At 53.0% G+C, this 19,624-nt stretch overlaps 1 protein-coding gene across 4 annotated transcripts in view; it reads right to left on the bottom strand.

The window, feature by feature from the left end:
• Positions 1–19,624, bottom strand: part of LOC140396114 (wee1-like protein kinase 2) — a 68,738-nt gene that overhangs the window by 48,537 nt on the left and 577 nt on the right. For all 4 annotated transcript variants that reach the window (XM_072484238.1, XM_072484236.1, XM_072484237.1 and 1 more), the window contains exon 2: positions 13,628–13,848. In XM_072484238.1, the coding sequence (XP_072340339.1) occupies positions 13,628–13,848 (221 nt within the window). The remainder of the gene's footprint in view (positions 1–13,627; positions 13,849–19,624) is intronic.

Raw genomic sequence — 19,624 nt, 5'->3', positions numbered from 1 at the left:
GCCAACACCTCTTCCCTACGCACCTCAATGCCATCTATTCTATTAGCCTGCGGCTCAGCATTCTCCTCCACAACATTATCTTTTTCCTGAGTGAATACTGACGAAAAATATTCATTTAGTATCTCGCCTATCTCTTCAGACTCCACACACAATTTCCCATCCCTGTCCTTGACTGGTCCTACTCTTTCCCTAGTCATTCGCTTATTCCTGACATACCTATAGAAAGCTTTTGGGTTTTCCTTGATCCTTCCTGCCAAATACTTCTCATGTCCCCTCCTTGCTTGTCTTAGCTCTCTCTTTAGATCCTTCCTCGCTACCTTGTAACTATCCATCGCCCCAACTGAAACTTCACACCTCATCTTCACATAGGCCTCCTTCTTCCTCTTAACAAGAGATTCCACTTCCTTGGTAAACCACGGTTCCCTCGCTCGACGCCTTCCTCCCTGCCTGACCGGTACATACTTATCAAGAACACGCAGTAGCTGATCCTTGAACAAGCCCCACTTATCCAGTGTGCCCAACACTTGCAGCCTACTTCTCCACCTTATCCCCCCCAAGTCACGTCTAATGGCATCATAATTGCCCTTCCCCCAGCTATAACTCTTGCCCTGCGGTGTATACTTATCCCTTTCCATCATTAACGTAAACGTCACCGAATTGTGGTCACTGTCCCCAAAGTGCTCTCCTACCTCCAAATCCAACACCTGGCCTGGTTCATTACCCAAAACCAAATCCAACGTGGCCTCGCCTCTTGTTGGCCTGTCAACATATTGTTTCAGGAAACCCTCCTGCACACTGTACAAAAAACGACCCATCTATTGCACTCGAACTATATCTTATCCAGTCAATATTTGGAAAGTTAAAGTCTCCCATAATAACTACCCTGTTACTTTCGCTCTTATCCAGAATCATCTTCGTCATCCTTTCCTCTACATCCCTAGAACTATTAGGAGGCCTTATAAAAAAACTCCCAACAGGGTGACCTCTCCTTTCCTGTTTCTAACTTCAGCCCATACTACCTCGGAAGAAGAGTCCCCATCTAGCATCCTCTCCGCCACCGTAATACTGCTCTTGACTAGCAGCGCCACACCTCCCCCTCGTTTGCCTCCTTCTCTGAGCTTACTAAAACACCTAAACCCCGGAACCTGCAACATCCATTCCTGTCCCTGCTCTATCCATGTCTCCGAAATGGCCACAACATCGAAGTCCCAGGTACCAACCCACGCTGCCAGTTCCCCTACCTTGTTTCGTATACTCCTGGCATTGAAGTAGACACACTTCAAACCACCTACCTGAACACTGGCCCCCTCCTGCGACGTCAAATCTGTGCTCCTGACGTCTATACTCTCATTCTCCCTTACCCTAAAACTACAATCCAGGTTCCCATGCCCCTGCTGCATTAGTTTAAACCCCCCCAAAGAGCACTAACAAATCTCTCCCCCCCTGGATATTTGTGCCCCTCAGGTTCAGATGTAGACCATCCTGTCTGTAGAGGTCTCACCTTCCCCAGAAAGAGCCCCAGTTATCCAGAAATCTGAATCCCTCCCGCCTGCACCATCCCTGTAGCCACGTGTTTAAATGCTCTCTCTCCCTATTCCTCATCTCACTATCACATGGCACGGGCAACAACCCAGAGATAACAACTCTGTTTGTTCTAGTTCTGAGCTTCCATCCTAGCTCCCTGAAAGCCTGCCTGACATCCTTGTCCCCTTTCCTACCTATGTCGTTAGTGCCAATGTGGACCACGACTTGGGGCTGCTCCCCCTCCCCCTAAGGACCCGGAAAACACGATCCGAGACATCACGTACCCTTGCACCTGGGAGGCAACATACCAAACGTGAGTCTCTCACGCTCCCACAAAATCTCCTATCTGTGCCCCTGACTATAGAGTCCCCAATTACTAATGCTCTGCTCCTCTCCCCCCTTCCCTTCTGAGCAACAGGGACAGACTCTGTGCCAGAGGCCCGTACCCCATGGCTTACCCCTGGTAAGTCGTCCCCCCCACAAGTATCCAAAGCGGTATACTTGTTTCTCAGGGGAACGACCGCAGGGGATCCCTGCACTGACTGCTTCTTCCCAGTCCCTCTTACAGTTACCCATCTATCTCCAATCTTTGGTGTAACTAATTCCCTGAAGCTGCTATCTATGACCCCCTCTGCCTCCTGAATGATCCGAAGTTCTTCCAACTCCAGCTCCAGTTCCCTAACTCGGTCTTGGAGGAGCTGGAGATGGCAGCACTTCCTGCAGGTAAAATCAGCAGGGACACTAACTGCATCCCTCACCTCAAACATCCTGCAGGAGGAACATTGCACTCCCTTCCCTGCCATTCCTCGAACTTTCTACCAAGATCTGGCTAACAACTAAATTAAATTTTTTATAAAAAATAATAATATAATTAAATATGGTACTTACCTCAGACCAATGGGTTTTATTATTAGGTTAGAGGAGGAGGGCGGGTGGGAGACACTACACGTGTAGTGTCTCGGGTTTCCTCTCCACCAGAATTTATTGGTGAGGGTCTTCCCAGACGTCCGCGGGTCGACTTCCTGTTCCCGCCTAAAACACTAATTTTAAAAAAAAAATTCTGAGCTCCTGCTGAAATTGACTAACCAGCCAGCTCCACTCCCGCTGAAATCGACTGGCCTGCCCCTGCAAAGACAAGTGCTTTTAAAGGACAGACTTACCTCCCAGCAACCACTTCCGCACTGCTCCCACTGAAACTGACTCACCAGCTGATTCTCCCGCCGAAATCGACTCAGATTAGAATTAGAACAGAACGTGCTGGAAGTCAGTGAGGGAGTAGCAGAGTTTAACATTTCAAGTCTGTGACCTTCCAATAGTTTATAAAACTTCCACGAACAGCAGTTGGTGCCAAATTAACTTAAAATCAGATTGAATATGGGGCAAAGGCAGGTATATGGAAATAAGTGCAGGTCAGTTCGGACCTTATTCAATAATAGCAGAACAGGCTCAATGAACCAAATGGTATATTACTAAATGGTTCTGGGATGAAACTTCAAGGCTCAAGTGTTAATATCCAATAGGTCCTATTGAATGATAAATACCTAGTAGGTTATGGTGAATATGAGTTTGTTAATTATACCCTGTGTATGTAAAAAGTCAACCAGCGTTGGGGAGATTGCTTTAAGAGTGTAAAAGTAAGCTCCATGACAAGTAGCAAAGTTTCCAACTAAGCATCGTTCTTCTTCAAAATCAGGTTTGGAAATATCATAGACATTGAGCGATGGAACAAAAGGAACACATTACATTCCTGGGTGTTTTTTTTTTAAAGATACAGCTTAAAGGGAGAGGTGCAGTTTCAGTAACATACATAAATATGTATGTTAGTATGGATGTTAGATGTTCATTTTGATACAGCTGAGGTGTATGAAAGGAATTTCTTGATCAATATGTCTCAAGACCAAGAGAGAAGCAATTGTGTTAGATTATAGTAGGCCAAAAGGTGCATGGAAAGGGAGCAGGAGGTATCAGAAAAGGTAAATATGCTCCATTAAAGTCCTTCAGGGAAGGAAATCTGCCATCCTTACCTGGTCTGGCCTACATGCAACTCCAGATCCACAGCAATGTGCTTGACTTTTGACTCCGCTCTTAAATGTCTAGCAAGCCACTCAATTGGAGGGCAACAAAATGCTGGCCTAGCCAGCAGCACCCACATCCCATGAAAGAATGAAGGATAAAACTGGGAAGTAGCTAATTTCAGTGAAGGGACTGAGCACAGGGAGATTAGAAGAGATGATTTCAGGGCCAAGCAATGATGGAGGGCAAACGGAGAAGAGTATTCAGGTACAAGCAGATATTCTGAGGGAAAAGGTAAAGCATCTAAAGGTAATGGGCCCTGGATTACCAAAGGGAGTGTGGAAGTAAAACAGAAAAAAAAAGCGATTGTGACAAATATTAGTGGGAAGATTCAGTTAATATTGGTATAATTATGGATATTACTGGAGGGAACTGGAAGTATAGGAAAGAAAGAGAACTTCAGAAAGATCTACAAGCATTATCAACTTAAACCCCCAGACATTTTGTATATAAAGTGCATGCAGTTAACCCCAGGAAGAAGTTGCACCTGAAGTCCAAGAGAAATCTAGAGCTTATGGTCAACGTGCAGATTAGGTGGATTGGCCATGCTAAATTGCCCCTCAGGTCTGCAAAAGGTTAGGTGGAGTTACTGGGATAGGGTGGAGGCTTGGGCTTAAGGAGGGTGCTCTTTCCAAGGGGCGTTGCAGACTCGATGGGGCAAATGGCCTGCTTCTGCAATGTAAATTCTATGATCTATGATTTTCATGAAGGAAGCATATGATGTGAAGGTTATACTAAAGAGACAAAAGGCATACTTAAAGATTAGTATCACTGAAAGTTGCCAAGTCACCTGGTCCAGATGAAATGCATTATTTATTGAAAATAATAAGTAGAAATAGCAGACACATTAAACCTTTCAATCCTCATGGGATGAAGGAGGGTTATCGATGTTAGAGTTATTGATGATGTGGAGATGCCGGCGTTGGACTGGGGTGAGCACAGTACGAAGTCTTACAACACCAGGTTAAAGTCCAACAGGTTTGTTTCGATGTCACTAGCTTTCAGAGTGCCGCTCCTTCCTCAGGTGAATGAAGAGGTCTGTTCCAGAAACACAGACAAATTCAAAGATGCCAAACAATGCTAGGAATGCGAGCATTAGCAGGTGATTAAATCTTTACTGGATCTGTGATTCCTAGCATTGTTTGGCATCTTTGAATTTGTCTATGTGTTTCTGGAACAGACCTCTTCATTCACCTGAGGAAGGAGCAGCGCTCCGAAAGCTAGTGACATCGAAACAAACCTGTTGGACTTTAACCTGGTGTTGTAAGACTTCGTACAGAGTTATTGATGTTATGGCCACTATTCAAAAAAAAAAAAAAAAGGAGAAAGTGAGAAGCAGAGAAACAACAGGCAGTCAACCCAACAGTGATGAGGACGTTTAGGAATCGGCAAAAGCTTTAGGTTAACCTTGGCTAGCCATGGATTTGGAAAAGACAATTGGTGTCCAACTGCTTGCTTGAATTATTTGATGAAATGACTGAACATATTGTAGACACGGTACAAAAGGAAGATGATATTTAACAACGTGGTACACCAGAGGTTTGTTAAAATGGACACCTAGCTAATTAAGGGGAAGAGTATTATTATGTGGAATGGGCACATCGACAGGAAGCAAAGGGAGATTCAGACTGGGAAGAGTTTTTCACAAATCAACCACAAAGCGTCCGTTTTGGGCTTGTTATTTTTAATAAACGGTCTAGGTTCAGCTATTAGAGAAACAGCATTATACGATTGGCAAGGGGTATTAAACTTGAAAAAGTAGTGGGTAGTGATAAAATTAGATGTAGGTTGCAGGGTATCAGATAGGATGATGAGATGGGCAAAGCATGGCAGATGGAGAAAGTGTGACGTGGGGCAGCACGGTGTCACAGTGGTTAGCACTGCTGCCTCAAGGCACCAAGGACCTGGATTCAATCCCGTTCCCGGGTCACGGTTAGTGTGGAATTTGCACATTCTCCCGTGTCTGTATGGGTCTCATCACCACAACCCAAAGATGTGCAGGGTAGGTGGATTGGCCGTGCTAAATTGCCCTAATTGGAAAAAAAGTTATTCTGCAGAGGGAGTATGAGCAACCAGGAGCCAAATTTGAAAGTAGAACCACAAAAGGTAATAATCTCTGGGTTAGTCCTGAGCCATGAGGAAATTGATGTAGTTAAATCAAATAATAAGAATTGAATGATGAATTTCAGATGATACAAAAGATCTGTCGAGGGACTGGTATTAAGGAAGCAGGTGGGCTGGAGAAGGACTTGGACAGGCTAGGAGAGTGGGCAAAGAAATGGCAGATGGAATACAATGTGGAAAAATGAAATGAAAATTGCTTATTGTCACAAGTAGGCTTCAAATGAAGTTACTGTGAAAAGCCCCGAATCGACACATTCCAGCACCTGTTTGGGGGGGGGGGGGGGGGGGGGACCTCAAAAGTGTGAGGTTATGCACTTTGGAAGGAGAAATGGACTATTTTCTAAATGGGGAAATGCTTAGGAAATCAGAAGCACAAAGGGACTTGTTAAGGTTAACGTGCAGGTTCAGTCGGCAGTTAGGAAGGCAAATGCAATGTTAGCATCCATGTCGATAGGGCTAGAATACAAGACCAGGGATGTACTTCAGTTGCTACACAAGGCTCTTATCAGATCCCATTTGGAGTATAGCGAGCAGTTTTGGGCACCATAACTAAGGAAGGATGTGCTGGCCTTGAAGGGTCCAGAGGAGGTTCACAAGAATGATCCCTGGAATGAAGAGCTTGTCGTATGAGGAACAGTTGAGGACTTTGGGTCTGAACTCGTTGGGAGTTTAGAACAAAGAAAAGTACAGCACAGGAACAAGCCCTTAGGCCCTCCAAGCCCGTGCCGACCATGCTGCCCGACTAAACTACAATCTTGACACTTCCTGGGTCCGTATCCCTCTATTCCCATCCTATTCATGTATGTGTCAAGATGCCCCTTAAATGTCACTATCGTCCCTGCTTCCACCACCTCCTCCGGTAGCGTGTTCCAGGCACCCACTACCCTCTGCGTAAAAAACTTGCCTCGTACATCTACTCTAAACCTTGCCCCTCTCACCTTAAACCTATGCCCCCTAGTAATTGACCCCTCTACCCTGGGGAAAAGCCTCTGACTATCCACTCTGTCTATGCCCCTCATAATTTTGTATACCTCTATCAGGTCTCCCCTCAACCTCCTTCGTTCCAGTGAGAACAAACCGAGTTTATTCAACCGCTCCTCATAGCTAATGCCCTCCATACCAGGCAACATTCTGGTAAATCTCTTCTGCACCCTCTCTAAAGCCTCCACATCCTTCTGGTAGTGTGGCGACCAGAATTGAACACTATACTCCAAGTGTGGCCTAACTAAGGTTCTATACAGCTGCAACATGACTTGCCAATTCTTATACTCAATGCCCCGGCAAATGAAGGCAAGCATGCCGTATGCCTTCTTGACTACCTTCTCCACCTGTGTTGCCCCTCTGTGACCCGTGGACCTGTACTCCTAGATCTCTCTGACTTTCAATACTCTTGATGTTCTACCATTCACTGTATATTCCCTACCTGCATTAGACCTTCCAAAATGCATTAGGATGAGGGGGTGATCTTATTGACACTTAGAGGATACTGGGAGGCCTGGATAGAATGGACGGGGAGAGGATTTTTCCACTTGTAATAAAAACTAGAACCAGAGGGCACCATCTCAAACTAAAGGGACGATCCTTTAAAACAGAGATGAGGAGGAATTTCTTCAGCCAGAGGGTGGTGAATCTGTGGAACTCTTTGTCACTGAAGGATGTGTAGGCCAAATCACTGAATGTCTTTAAGACAGAGATAGATAGGTTCTTGATTAATAAGGGGATTAGGGGTTATGGGGATGAGAAAAATATTACCCATGATTGAATGGCGGAGCAGACCCGATGGGCTGAGTGTTCTGCTCGTATGTCTTATGGTCTTATGAATGAGACTCAATGATGTAGGATCTGGATTTATGGGGCACTCGCATCAGTACTGGGGAAAGAGTGAGCTGTACCAATGGAATAGCAAGGGTCAGAAAATACTAGCGAGTGTAGTAACAGGCCCCTAACAGTAGCTAAGTTGTTGGACAGAACAAAGCTTGTAACAAAGACCATGTAGAGTTTAATCTTCAGCTAGATGAGACCAATCATATTAGCAAAGAGTAATTTGGAAGCCAAGTTTGGAGTGCTTTTGTGACAGTTTCCTGGGATAATGTTGTGAGATGACTATTTTAGATCTAGCATTGTGCAAGGAGATAGCATTAATTGGTAATGTTATAGTAAAAGATCTACTGGGAAATAGTGTTCATAATATAATTGAATTCCAGAATAAGCTTCAAAATAGCATCAAACCTGAAGCCAATTAGAACAAAGAACAATACAGCACAGGGACAGGCCCTTCAGCCCTCCTAACCTGTACTGGTCATGATACCAACCTTTGCCAAAACCCTCAGCACTACCTTATGACATATCCCCCTATACCAGAACTTGGGTACAAGGAGAGAGAGAGAGAGAGAGAGAGAGAGCTGACTACAGTTGAGTAAATAGACTTATGATTTAGCATAGTGAGAAACATCAAAATAAATAACTCATTCTAAAATACATTTCATTCAAAACAACTGTTCACAAGGCGTTCTTTTAAACTTAGGTGCTTAAAAGAAAGGGGTTTATAATGTGCAAAGATTAGTAGCAAATCAAATCTGAGGATTGAGAACATTTTATAGATCAGAACAGCCATCAAAAAGTTGATAGAGGAATGTGTAAGCTAGCCAGAACTTTAAAAAACAGACCAGAAGAAAAGTAAATATTTTGATCCCAAAAGAGACAGGAGAAAAATCACAGGAAGTGAGGAAATGGAAGAGACATTGAACAAATATGGTGCCCATCTTCACAGCAAAATTCTATAGCAGAATCGTGAGGGGAAATTCAGGGCTAATGAGTGAGGAAATTAAGGTAAGTAATATTTAAAAAATTACTCGAAAAACTATAGGGACTAAAAGTCAACAAACCCCAGGACCTGATGGCCTACATAATATGATTTTCACAGACAGTAGATGTGCAGCCTATAATTTTCCAAAATTTACACTGAAGAACAGTCCTAGTAGTTTGTTGGGAAGCGTAAAACTGCTGTTCAACAAAAAGGAGGGGAAACAGGCCAGTTAGTCCAGTCATCAGGAAAGTGCTAAAATCTATTAAGTCTTAAACAACACTTCGAAAAGCACATTCTGGTTAGGAAATGGAATTGGAGCACACCAAGATTGGGGACAATATACTGCTACAGATTAAAAATTGGTTAACAGAGCAGTAGTAATAAACAGGTCATTTTCCAGTGGGGTACAGCACCCCAGCTATTCACAATCTATCAATGATTTAGATGTGGGGACCAAATGTAATATTTTTAATTTTGCTGATGACAAAACTAGGTGAAAATTAGAGAGTTATAGGACGAGTCTTCAAAGGGAATATTAACTGAATGGATAAAAACACAGCAAATGGATCATAATGTGGAAAAAACGTGGAGAAGTTATCCACTTGGATTAAAAGAAAAGTGTTTTCGGAAGTGAGAATTTGGAAAGTGATGATGTGCAAAGGGACCTGGGTGTCCTTGTTCATGAAATCACTAAAGTTAGCATGCATCAAGCAATTAGGAAGGCAAATGGTATGTTGGTCTTCATCGCAAAGGGTTTAAAGTAGAGGAGTAAAGATGTCTTCCTGCAACTGAGACACCCCACCTGTAGCATTGTGTACAGTTTTGATCTCCAAGGACACACTTGCCTTAAGAGTGCAACACACCAGACAGATTCTTGGAATGGCAGGATTGTCCTACAAGGGGAGGTGGCATCGGGAATGGGAGATGATCTCAATGAAGATCTTAAATGAAAATCTACAAAATTCTTATGAGGACATAACTGTTAATCTCTTTCCAGGAGAAGATGTGGTCTCAACTAAACATATCACCAACAATCTGGTAGCGATGGCAACAGCAGATCGACTGGCAATCTCCTGTGTAGTGACAATGTTCATCTTTTGAAGCATTTTACATCTAGCTGCCCCTTGTACACTTTAGGAAGTGATGGTAGACACCCGTTTCTTCAGCTTCAATAGTTTTATTTCCATTAGTTACCAGCAGTTTAAAATCAAATATTCCACAATCAAAACTGCAAGTGCGGTGATCAGAGTTATGTTGAGTTTATTAACCAATATTATCTATTATTTTACATAAGAATCTATCCCGTTGGAGGAGAGAAAAAGGCCAGTTTGATCCCGGTGGCTGGCATCCTTCTGGCTCCTTTCAATCTCACTGCTGCCTTACTTTCTGATTTTGTGGTTTAATGGTCTGGCCATCAGATGACTCAGAGGAAACTACGTCAAGGGGACAATGCTGAGAAACATCTAGACCCAGAGATGTTTTACTTGTGTCAGGAGGTTTTAGAATGTTAATCTACATGAATGTTGTCAATCAAATGCTATTCCAGGTTGGGGGCCATTCTCCAGACATGGCTCACAGCAAGGGAAATTCTCGTTTCTGTACAAACACATTTATTAAACGCCGACTCAAAATTAGGGTCAGACTGGAAAAAGGAGTACCTGTTCAATAATTCTAAAATTGATTAATAAAGGCAAACAGTTAACCATTTCTTTAGGGTGGCACAGTGGTTAGCACTGCTGCCTCATGGCACCAAGGACCCGGATTCAATCGCGGCTCACTGACCGTGGGGAGTTTGTACATTCTCCCCATGTCTACGAGAGTCTCACCCCCACAACTCAAAGGGTAGGTGGATTGGCCATGCTAAATTGTCCCTTAATTGGAAAGTTTAAAAATACACATTTATTCAGCCTTCAGATGCAGTGACAAGAACATAAATGATTACATTTACACCACAAGAGGATGTTTTCTCTTATCGGAAATCCAGAACTAGGGGGAGGAAGTGACATTTTTCTCAGAGGGCCACAAGTTTCTGGAGTGCTTGCTCAAAAAAGTCAAGTGAAGCAGAATGTTGGAATATTTTTTAAGGCACAGTAAGCAGTCTTACAACACCAAGTTAAAGTCCAACAGGTTTGTTTGGAATCACTAGCTTTTGGAGCATCAGCGGAGTGATTTTTAAGGCAGATTGGATAGATTCTTGATTAACAAGGGATGAAAGTTTAGCGGGGTGGGCAGGAATGGGCAAGGGGAGGTTATGGTCAGCCATGATCTTATTGAATGGCAGAAAAGACTGAGGGGGCAGAGTGTTCCACTCCTGATCCTAATTTTTAATTCTACTGGCTTTGGTAGGGGCGTGGGGGGAGACAATCTAGAACCAGGGGACAGTCTCAGAATAAATTGTTGGACATTTAAGAGAAATTAGGAATTTCTTCACTTTGGAAGACTGTGAATCTTTGGAATTCATTACCACAGAGGGCCGTGGAGACTCGATCACTGAAAACATTCAAGCCAAGAGATTGATACATTTCTGGATACCAGCGAACTAGTGCAGGAAAAACCAACGACTTCAGGTATAGTATGGGAAAATGGTGCTGAGGTAGACGATCATCCACAATCTCATTGAAAGGTGGAGATGGTTCAAGGGGCCGAATGGCCACCTGCTCCTTTCCCCCCCCTCAACTTCCTATAACTAGAAGTAGCCAACATGGCTTTACAAAAGGGAAATCCTCTTTGACAAATTTATATTTGAGGATGTAACTGGTCGGGTAGATGAAGGGGAACAAGGTTTTGCATTCCTGGATTTCCAAAAGAAAAATCGATAAGGTGCCTCACAAAAGCAGAGTTGGGGTGATATATTAGCATGGATAGAGGGTTAGTTAACTGACGGAAGTGAACAGTCGGAATAAACAGGACAAAGGTAGCAGGCTACAATGAGTGGAGTGTCACAAGGGCCAGTGCTGGGGCCTCAGGTATTTACAACTTTTAATAATGACTCGCATGAAGAGACAGATGGAGTATCCAACTTTGCAGACAACAGAAAGCCAGGTGGAAATGCAAGCTGCAAGGAAATAAGACCGGTCAAGTTCATGGGTAACAATGTGACAGACTGAGTATCATATGGGGAACTTGATGCAGTTGTGAAAATAGAAAAGCAGAATATTGTTTAAAAGGTGTGAAACTCTTGTTTTCAGTGCAAAGTTAGCAAGCAATTGGGAAGGGTATTCTGGCCTTTAGTGCAAGGATTCTGGAGTATAGGAATAAAGAGGTCTTGCTACAAGTGCAGAGCTTTCATGAGGCAACATCTGGAGTACTGTGCACTATTGTATTCTCTATTTAAAGGAAGGATACACTTACATTGAAGGCTCACTAGATGGATGAAGTGTTAAGATAAGAGGCACTGAGTAAATTAGGCCTACATGCTCGGAGATGTTGTATTCCCGAGCTGGGGAAGATTCAGGATAATGGACTGGTCATTTAGGACAGAGGAGAAATTTCTGCACAGGTGGTAAACCAGTTCTTACATATACTGAAGAATAATGCCTTAACCTTTCCCCAGCTAATCACAGCTGCTCATTTACAACGCACATTGTTGACAGGTTAGCAACATTTATTATACAAAAACCTCAGCTCTTGATCAATCTCCATTTAAACACTTTTGGGGTACTAAAAGGGATAATTGGCCTCCCTGCTCCCGAACACCTTATTAATCAAGAACCTATCTATCTCTGTCTTAAAGACATTCAGTGATTTAGCCTCCACAGCCTTCTGTGGCAAAGAGTTCCACAGATTCACCACCCTCTGGCTGAAGAAATTCCTCCTCATCTCTGTTTTAAAGGATCATTTCTTTAGACTGAGATTGTGTCCTCTGGTTCTAGTTTTTCCTACAAGTGGAAACATCCTCTCCACATCCACTCTATCCTGAAGTTTCAATAAGATCCCCACTCATCCTCCTAAACTTCAACGGAGTACAAACCTACACCATTCCTCAAATCGACAAGCTGTTCATTCCAGGGATCATTCTTGTGAACCGCCCCTGGAGCCTTTCAAAAGGTCAGCACATCCTTCTTTAGATACGGGGCCCAAAACAGCTCACAATACTCCAAATGGGGTCTGACCAGAGCCTTATACAGCCTCAGAAGAACATCCCCGGTCTGGTTTTCTAGCCCCCTCGACATGAAGGCTAAAGTTGTATTTGCCTTCCTAACTGCCAACTGAACCTGCACGTTAACATTAAGAGAATCGTGAACAAGGACTCCCAGTTCCTTAGTGCTTCTGATTTCCAAACATCTCCCCATTTAGAAAATAGTCTATGACTCCATTCCTCCTTCCAAAGTGCATAACCTCACACTTCCACATTGTATTCCATTTGACACTTCTTTGCCCACTCTCCTAGCCTGGCCACGTCCTTCTGTATCCCCATTAGATGTTGCTTCTGTATCCCGATTAGATGTTGCAAAACCTGTGATTAAAGGGTCTAGGCAGGCTGAGACGTCATCCGAAATGGTGAGTCTGCTTTTAGTTTCTTTTTGGGAGTTCTGCTCGTTTTGGGAGTTCTGCTCGGACTTCCTGAAAGCTTCTCTCCCAAGAACTTTGTGAATGACTCTGCAAGCCACTGAGTGTTAACTTTATTAAGAAGTGGCATTTGACCAGTGTGTGGATTTACTTAATTGAAATTTTAATTAGATGGAAAAGTAAGCTCAAAGACAGAACTGCTCGACTGTTAATTGAAAAGCTGTTTTTATCCTGATGCTAAAGGGGTTAATCCTGTTTGTTTTAGTATAAAACATCAGCAGAATCACTCCTGGAATGAAGTATCCTTTCCTCAGCTTACAAACCGAACAATTGTTGGGTTCCCATCTGGTTTCCCCAAATAAATTGGGCTCCTGGTATTGCAACAGGGCTTTACACACTACATAAATGTCAAATTTCAGGCACAATCCTGCAGTTTTACATGGTGTTCACACCACGACACAAAATAATCAAGCTAAATGAAGAGTCATTCGGTACAGAGGACAATAGATTTGACCATTCACTCATTCACAATCTCAGCTCAGATGAAGGCATCACCAATCGATTACACCCAGCAACTTCAACCACGTTTACCTGCCCCTTTCTCCAATCCTTTTTTTCCTCTTGCCAGTTTTCCCACTCTTCGCACCACTGGTGAGGCCCAGCTCGTGGTACAGAGTTGGGGTGAAGGGGTTTACATTCACTGATGGAACCCGGAAACACTCAGGCCCAGCTGAAAGCCCCAGAGGCCTACGAATCCTGGAAACCGGGCCCTTGGTGGCAGTGGAGAACTGGCCAGCCTTGGAGAAGAGACTCTGAAAATAAAAACAGAGTGTAACTCCTTTGGATTCAAGGGAGAGGAGCAATGGTAGGAAGTTAGTCTTCTACCTGAACTCATGGTCTGCCAGGGTGGTGTGGAGCAGGAGGCCCAGGTTCTTTGTTACTTGCACCAAGTGTGGAGATGCCGGCGTTGGACTGGGGTGGGCAGGGCACAGTAAGAAGTCTTAGAACACCAGGTTAAAGTCTAACAGGTTTGTTTCGAATCACTAGCTTTCGGAGCGCAGCTCCTTCATCAGATTCACCGGAGGAAGGAGCTCAGCTCCAAAAGCAAGTGATTCGAAACAAACCTGTTGGACTTCAACCTGGTGTTGCAAGACTCCTTACTGGACTTCTACTAAAATGAGACCACCATTGTCACACCTTTTGTGAAGGCCAAAGGTCAATTTGGTTGGAAGTGAGGGTTTGGGGAAAACAGAAGAAACTCTTTTATGATTTGACTTCCAAGATCTGTTCAGAAAGGAAATTCTGCGAACTGGGTGTCTGGGGAATTGGGAGTTGTTTGATTTCAACCCTTGCAGACCCTTTTGCCCAAGTGGGATGTTGAGACACGTATATGGTTATTTAAGGGAAGGGGTATTCACCCAGAGCAGTACGTTTGGAATTTGGGCAAAGTCCAAGAGTGAGAAAAAGGTTAAAAGGCTCGAGAGGCAGGGGCCAGGGGGAGCGGCGGCGAAGGGGGAGGGGCAGGGGCCAGGGGGAGCGGCGGCGAAGGGGGAGGGGCAGGGGCCAGGGGGAGCGGCGGCGAAGGGGGAGGGGCAGGGGCCAGGGGGAGCGGCGGCGAAGGGGGAGGGGCAGGGGCCAGGGGGAGCGGCGGCGAAGGGGGAGGGGCAGGGGCCAGGGGGAGCGGCGGCGAAGGGGGAGGGGCAGGGGCCAGGGGGAGCGGCGGCGAAGGGGGAGGGGCAGGGGCCAGGGGGAGCGGCGGCGAAGGGGGAGGGGCAGGGGCCAGGGGGAGCGGCGGCGAAGGGGGAGGGGCAGGGGCCAGGGGGAGCGGCGGCGAAGGGGGAGGGGCAGGGGCCAGGGGGAGCGGCGGCGAAGGGGGAGGGGCAGGGGCCAGGGGGAGCGGCGGCGAAGGGGGAGGGGCAGGGGCCAGGGGGAGCGGCGGCGAAGGGGGAGGGGCAGGGGCCAGGGGGAGCGGCGGCGAAGGGGGAGGGGCAGGGGCCAGGGGGAGCGGCGGCGAAGGGGGAGGGGCAGGGGCCAGGGGGAGCGGCGGCGAAGGGGGAGGGGCAGGGGCCAGGGGGAGCGGCGGCGAAGGGGGAGGGGCAGGGGCCAGGGGGAGCGGCGGCGAAGGGGGAGGGGCAGGGGCCAGGGGGAGCGGCGGCGAAGGGGGAGGGGCAGGGGCCAGGGGGAGCGGCGGCGAAGGGGGAGGGGCAGGGGCCAGGGGGAGCGGCGGCGAAGGGGGAGGGGCAGGGGCCAGGGGGAGCGGCGGCGAAGGGGGAGGGACCAGGGGGAGCGGCGGCGAAGGGGGAGGGACCAGGGGGAGCGGCGGCGAAGGGGGAGGGACCAGGGGGAGCGGCGGCGAAGGGGGAGGGACCAGGGGGAGCGGCGGCGAAGGGGGAGGGACCAGGGGGAGCGGCGGCGAAGGGGGAGGGACCAGGGGGAGCGGCGGCGAAGGGGGAGGGACCAGGGGGAGCGGCGGCGAAGGGGGAGGGACCAGGGGGAGCGGCGGCGAAGGGGGAGGGACCAGGGGGAGCGGCGGCGAAGGGGGAGGGACCAGGGGGAGCGGCGGCGAAGGGGGAGGGACCAGGGGGAGCGGCGGCGAAGGGGGAGGGACCAGGGGGAGCGGCGGCGAAGGGGGAGGGACCAGGGGGAGCGGCGGCGAAGGGGGAGGGACCAGGGGGAGCGGCGGCGAAGGGGGAGGGACCAGGGGGAGCGGCGGCGAAGGGGGAGGGACCAGGGGGAGCGGCGGCGAAGGGGGAGGGACCAGGGGGAGCGGCGGCGAAGGGGGAGGGACCAGGGGGAGCGGCGGCGAAGGGGGAGGGACCAGGGGGAGCGGCGGCGAAGGGGGAGGGACCAGGGGGAGCGGCGGCGAAGGGGGAGGGACCAGGGGGAGCGGCGGCGAAGGGGGAGGGACCAGGGGGAGCGGCGGCGAAGGGGGAGGGACCAGGGGGAGCGGCGGCGAAGGGGGAGGGACCAGGGGGAGCGGCGGCGAAGGGGGAGGGACCAGGGGGAGCGGCGGCGAAGGGGGAGGGACCAGGGGGAGCGGCGGCGAAGGGGGAGGGACCAGGGGGAGCGGCGGCGAAGGGGGAGGGACCAGGGGGAGCGGCGGCGAAGGGGGAGGGACCAGGGGGAGCGGCGGCGAAGGGGGAGGGACCAGGGGGAGCGGCGGCGAAGGGGGAGGGACCAGGGGGAGCGGCGGCGAAGGGGGAGGGACCAGGGGGAGCGGCGGCGAAGGGGGAGGGACCAGGGGGAGCGGCGGCGAAGGGGGAGGGACCAGGGGGAGCGGCGGCGAAGGGGGAGGGACCAGGGGGAGCGGCGGCGAAGGGGGAGGGACCAGGGGGAGCGGCGGCGAAGGGGGAGGGACCAGGGGGAGCGGCGGCGAAGGGGGAGGGACCAGGGGGAGCGGCGGCGAAGGGGGAGGGACCAGGGGGAGCGGCGGCGAAGGGGGAGGGACCAGGGGGAGCGGCGGCGAAGGGGGAGGGACCAGGGGGAGCGGCGGCGAAGGGGGAGGGACCAGGGGGAGCGGCGGCGAAGGGGGAGGGACCAGGGGGAGCGGCGGCGAAGGGGGAGGGACCAGGGGGAGCGGCGGCGAAGGGGGAGGGACCAGGGGGAGCGGCGGCGAAGGGGGAGGGACCAGGGGGAGCGGCGGCGAAGGGGGAGGGACCAGGGGGAGCGGCGGCGAAGGGGGAGGGACCAGGGGGAGCGGCGGCGAAGGGGGAGGGACCAGGGGGAGCGGCGGCGAAGGGGGAGGGACCAGGGGGAGCGGCGGCGAAGGGGGAGGGACCAGGGGGAGCGGCGGCGAAGGGGGAGGGACCAGGGGGAGCGGCGGCGAAGGGGGAGGGACCAGGGGGAGCGGCGGCGAAGGGGGAGGGACCAGGGGGAGCGGCGGCGAAGGGGGAGGGACCAGGGGGAGCGGCGGCGAAGGGGGAGGGACCAGGGGGAGCGGCGGCGAAGGGGGAGGGACCAGGGGGAGCGGCGGCGAAGGGGGAGGGACCAGGGGGAGCGGCGGCGAAGGGGGAGGGACCAGGGGGAGCGGCGGCGAAGGGGGAGGGACCAGGGGGAGCGGCGGCGAAGGGGGAGGGACCAGGGGGAGCGGCGGCGAAGGGGGAGGGACCAGGGGGAGCGGCGGCGAAGGGGGAGGGACCAGGGGGAGCGGCGGCGAAGGGGGAGGGACCAGGGGGAGCGGCGGCGAAGGGGGAGGGACCAGGGGGAGCGGCGGCGAAGGGGGAGGGACCAGGGGGAGCGGCGGCGAAGGGGGAGGGACCAGGGGGAGCGGCGGCGAAGGGGGAGGGACCAGGGGGAGCGGCGGCGAAGGGGGAGGGACCAGGGGGAGCGGCGGCGAAGGGGGAGGGACCAGGGGGAGCGGCGGCGAAGGGGGAGGGACCAGGGGGAGCGGCGGCGAAGGGGGAGGGACCAGGGGGAGCGGCGGCGAAGGGGGAGGGACCAGGGGGAGCGGCGGCGAAGGGGGAGGGACCAGGGGGAGCGGCGGCGAAGGGGGAGGGACCAGGGGGAGCGGCGGCGAAGGGGGAGGGACCAGGGGGAGCGGCGGCGAAGGGGGAGGGACCAGGGGGAGCGGCGGCGAAGGGGGAGGGACCAGGGGGAGCGGCGGCGAAGGGGGAGGGACCAGGGGGAGCGGCGGCGAAGGGGGAGGGACCAGGGGGAGCGGCGGCGAAGGGGGAGGGACCAGGGGGAGCGGCGGCGAAGGGGGAGGGACCAGGGGGAGCGGCGGCGAAGGGGGAGGGACCAGGGGGAGCGGCGGCGAAGGGGGAGGGACCAGGGGGAGCGGCGGCGAAGGGGGAGGGACCAGGGGGAGCGGCGGCGAAGGGGGAGGGACCAGGGGGAGCGGCGGCGAAGGGGGAGGGACCAGGGGGAGCGGCGGCGAAGGGGGAGGGACCAGGGGGAGCGGCGGCGAAGGGGGAGGGACCAGGGGGAGCGGCGGCGAAGGGGGAGGGACCAGGGGGAGCGGCGGCGAAGGGGGAGGGACCAGGGGGAGCGGCGGCGAAGGGGGAGGGACCAGGGGGAGCGGCGGCGAAGGGGGAGGGACCAGGGGGAGCGGCGGCGAAGGGGGAGGGACCAGGGGGAGCGGCGGCGAAGGGGGAGGGACCAGGGGGAGCGGCGGCGAAGGGGGAGGGACCAGGGGGAGCGGCGGCGAAGGGGGAGGGACCAGGGGGAGCGGCGGCGAAGGGGGAGGGACCAGGGGGAGCGGCGGCGAAGGGGGAGGGACCAGGGGGAGCGGCGGCGAAGGGGGAGGGACCAGGGGGAGCGGCGGCGAAGGGGGAGGGACCAGGGGGAGCGGCGGCGAAGGGGGAGGGACCAGGGGGAGCGGCGGCGAAGGGGGAGGGACCAGGGGGAGCGGCGGCGAAGGGGGAGGGACCAGGGGGAGCGGCGGCGAAGGGGGAGGGACCAGGGGGAGCGGCGGCGAAGGGGGAGGGACCAGGGGGAGCGGCGGCGAAGGGGGAGGGACCAGGGGGAGCGGCGGCGAAGGGGGAGGGACCAGGGGGAGCGGCGGCGAAGGGGGAGGGACCAGGGGGAGCGGCGGCGAAGGGGGAGGGACCAGGGGGAGCGGCGGCGAAGGGGGAGGGACCAGGGGGAGCGGCGGCGAAGGGGGAGGGACCAGGGGGAGCGGCGGCGAAGGGGGAGGGACCAGGGGGAGCGGCGGCGAAGGGGGAGGGACCAGGGGGAGCGGCGGCGAAGGGGGAGGGACCAGGGGGAGCGGCGGCGAAGGGGGAGGGACCAGGGGGAGCGGCGGCGAAGGGGGAGGGACCAGGGGGAGCGGCGGCGAAGGGGGAGGGACCAGGGGGAGCGGCGGCGAAGGGGGAGGGACCAGGGGGAGCGGCGGCGAAGGGGGAGGGACCAGGGGGAGCGGCGGCGAAGGGGGAGGGACCAGGGGGAGCGGCGGCGAAGGGGGAGGGACCAGGGGGAGCGGCGGCGAAGGGGGAGGGACCAGGGGGAGCGGCGGCGAAGGGGGAGGGACCAGGGGGAGCGGCGGCGAAGGGGGAGGGACCAGGGGGAGCGGCGGCGAAGGGGGGTGGGGTCAGGGAGAGTGGTAAGGGGGTGGGGGGGTCAGGGAGAGTGGTGAAGGGGGGGGGGTCAGGGAGAGTGGTGAAGGGGGGGGGGTCAGGGAGAGTGGTGAAGGGGGGGGGGTCAGGGAGAGTGGTGAAGGGGGGGGTCAAGGGGGTGGTGAAGGGGGGGGTCAGGGAGAGTGGTGAAGGGGGGGTCAAGGGGGTGGTGAAGGGGGGGGTGTCAGGGGGGGTGGTGAAGGGGGGGTCAGGGAGAGTGGTGAAGGGGGGGTCAGGGAGAGTGGTGAAGGGGGGGGGTGTCAGGGGGTGGTGAAGGGGGGGGGTGTCAGGGGGTGGTGAAGGGGGGGGTCAGGGAGAGTGGTGAAGGGGGGGTCAGGGAGAGTGGTGAAGGGGGGGGTGTCAGGGGGGTGGTGAAGGGGGGGGTGTCAGGGGGGTGGTGAAGGGGGGGGGTGTCAGGGGGGTGGTGAAGGGGTGGGGTGTCAGGGGGGTGGTGAAGGGGGGGGGTGTCAGGGGGGTGGTGAAGGGGGGGGGTGTCAGGGGGGTGGTGAAGGGGGGGGGGTGTCAGGGGGGTGGT

Source organism: Scyliorhinus torazame, chromosome 19, assembly GCF_047496885.1.
Source record: "Scyliorhinus torazame isolate Kashiwa2021f chromosome 19, sScyTor2.1, whole genome shotgun sequence".
Lineage (NCBI taxonomy): Eukaryota > Metazoa > Chordata > Chondrichthyes > Carcharhiniformes > Scyliorhinidae > Scyliorhinus > Scyliorhinus torazame.
Note: the sequence above shows the minus strand (reverse complement) of the source record. Positions and strands in the feature narration are given on the sequence as shown.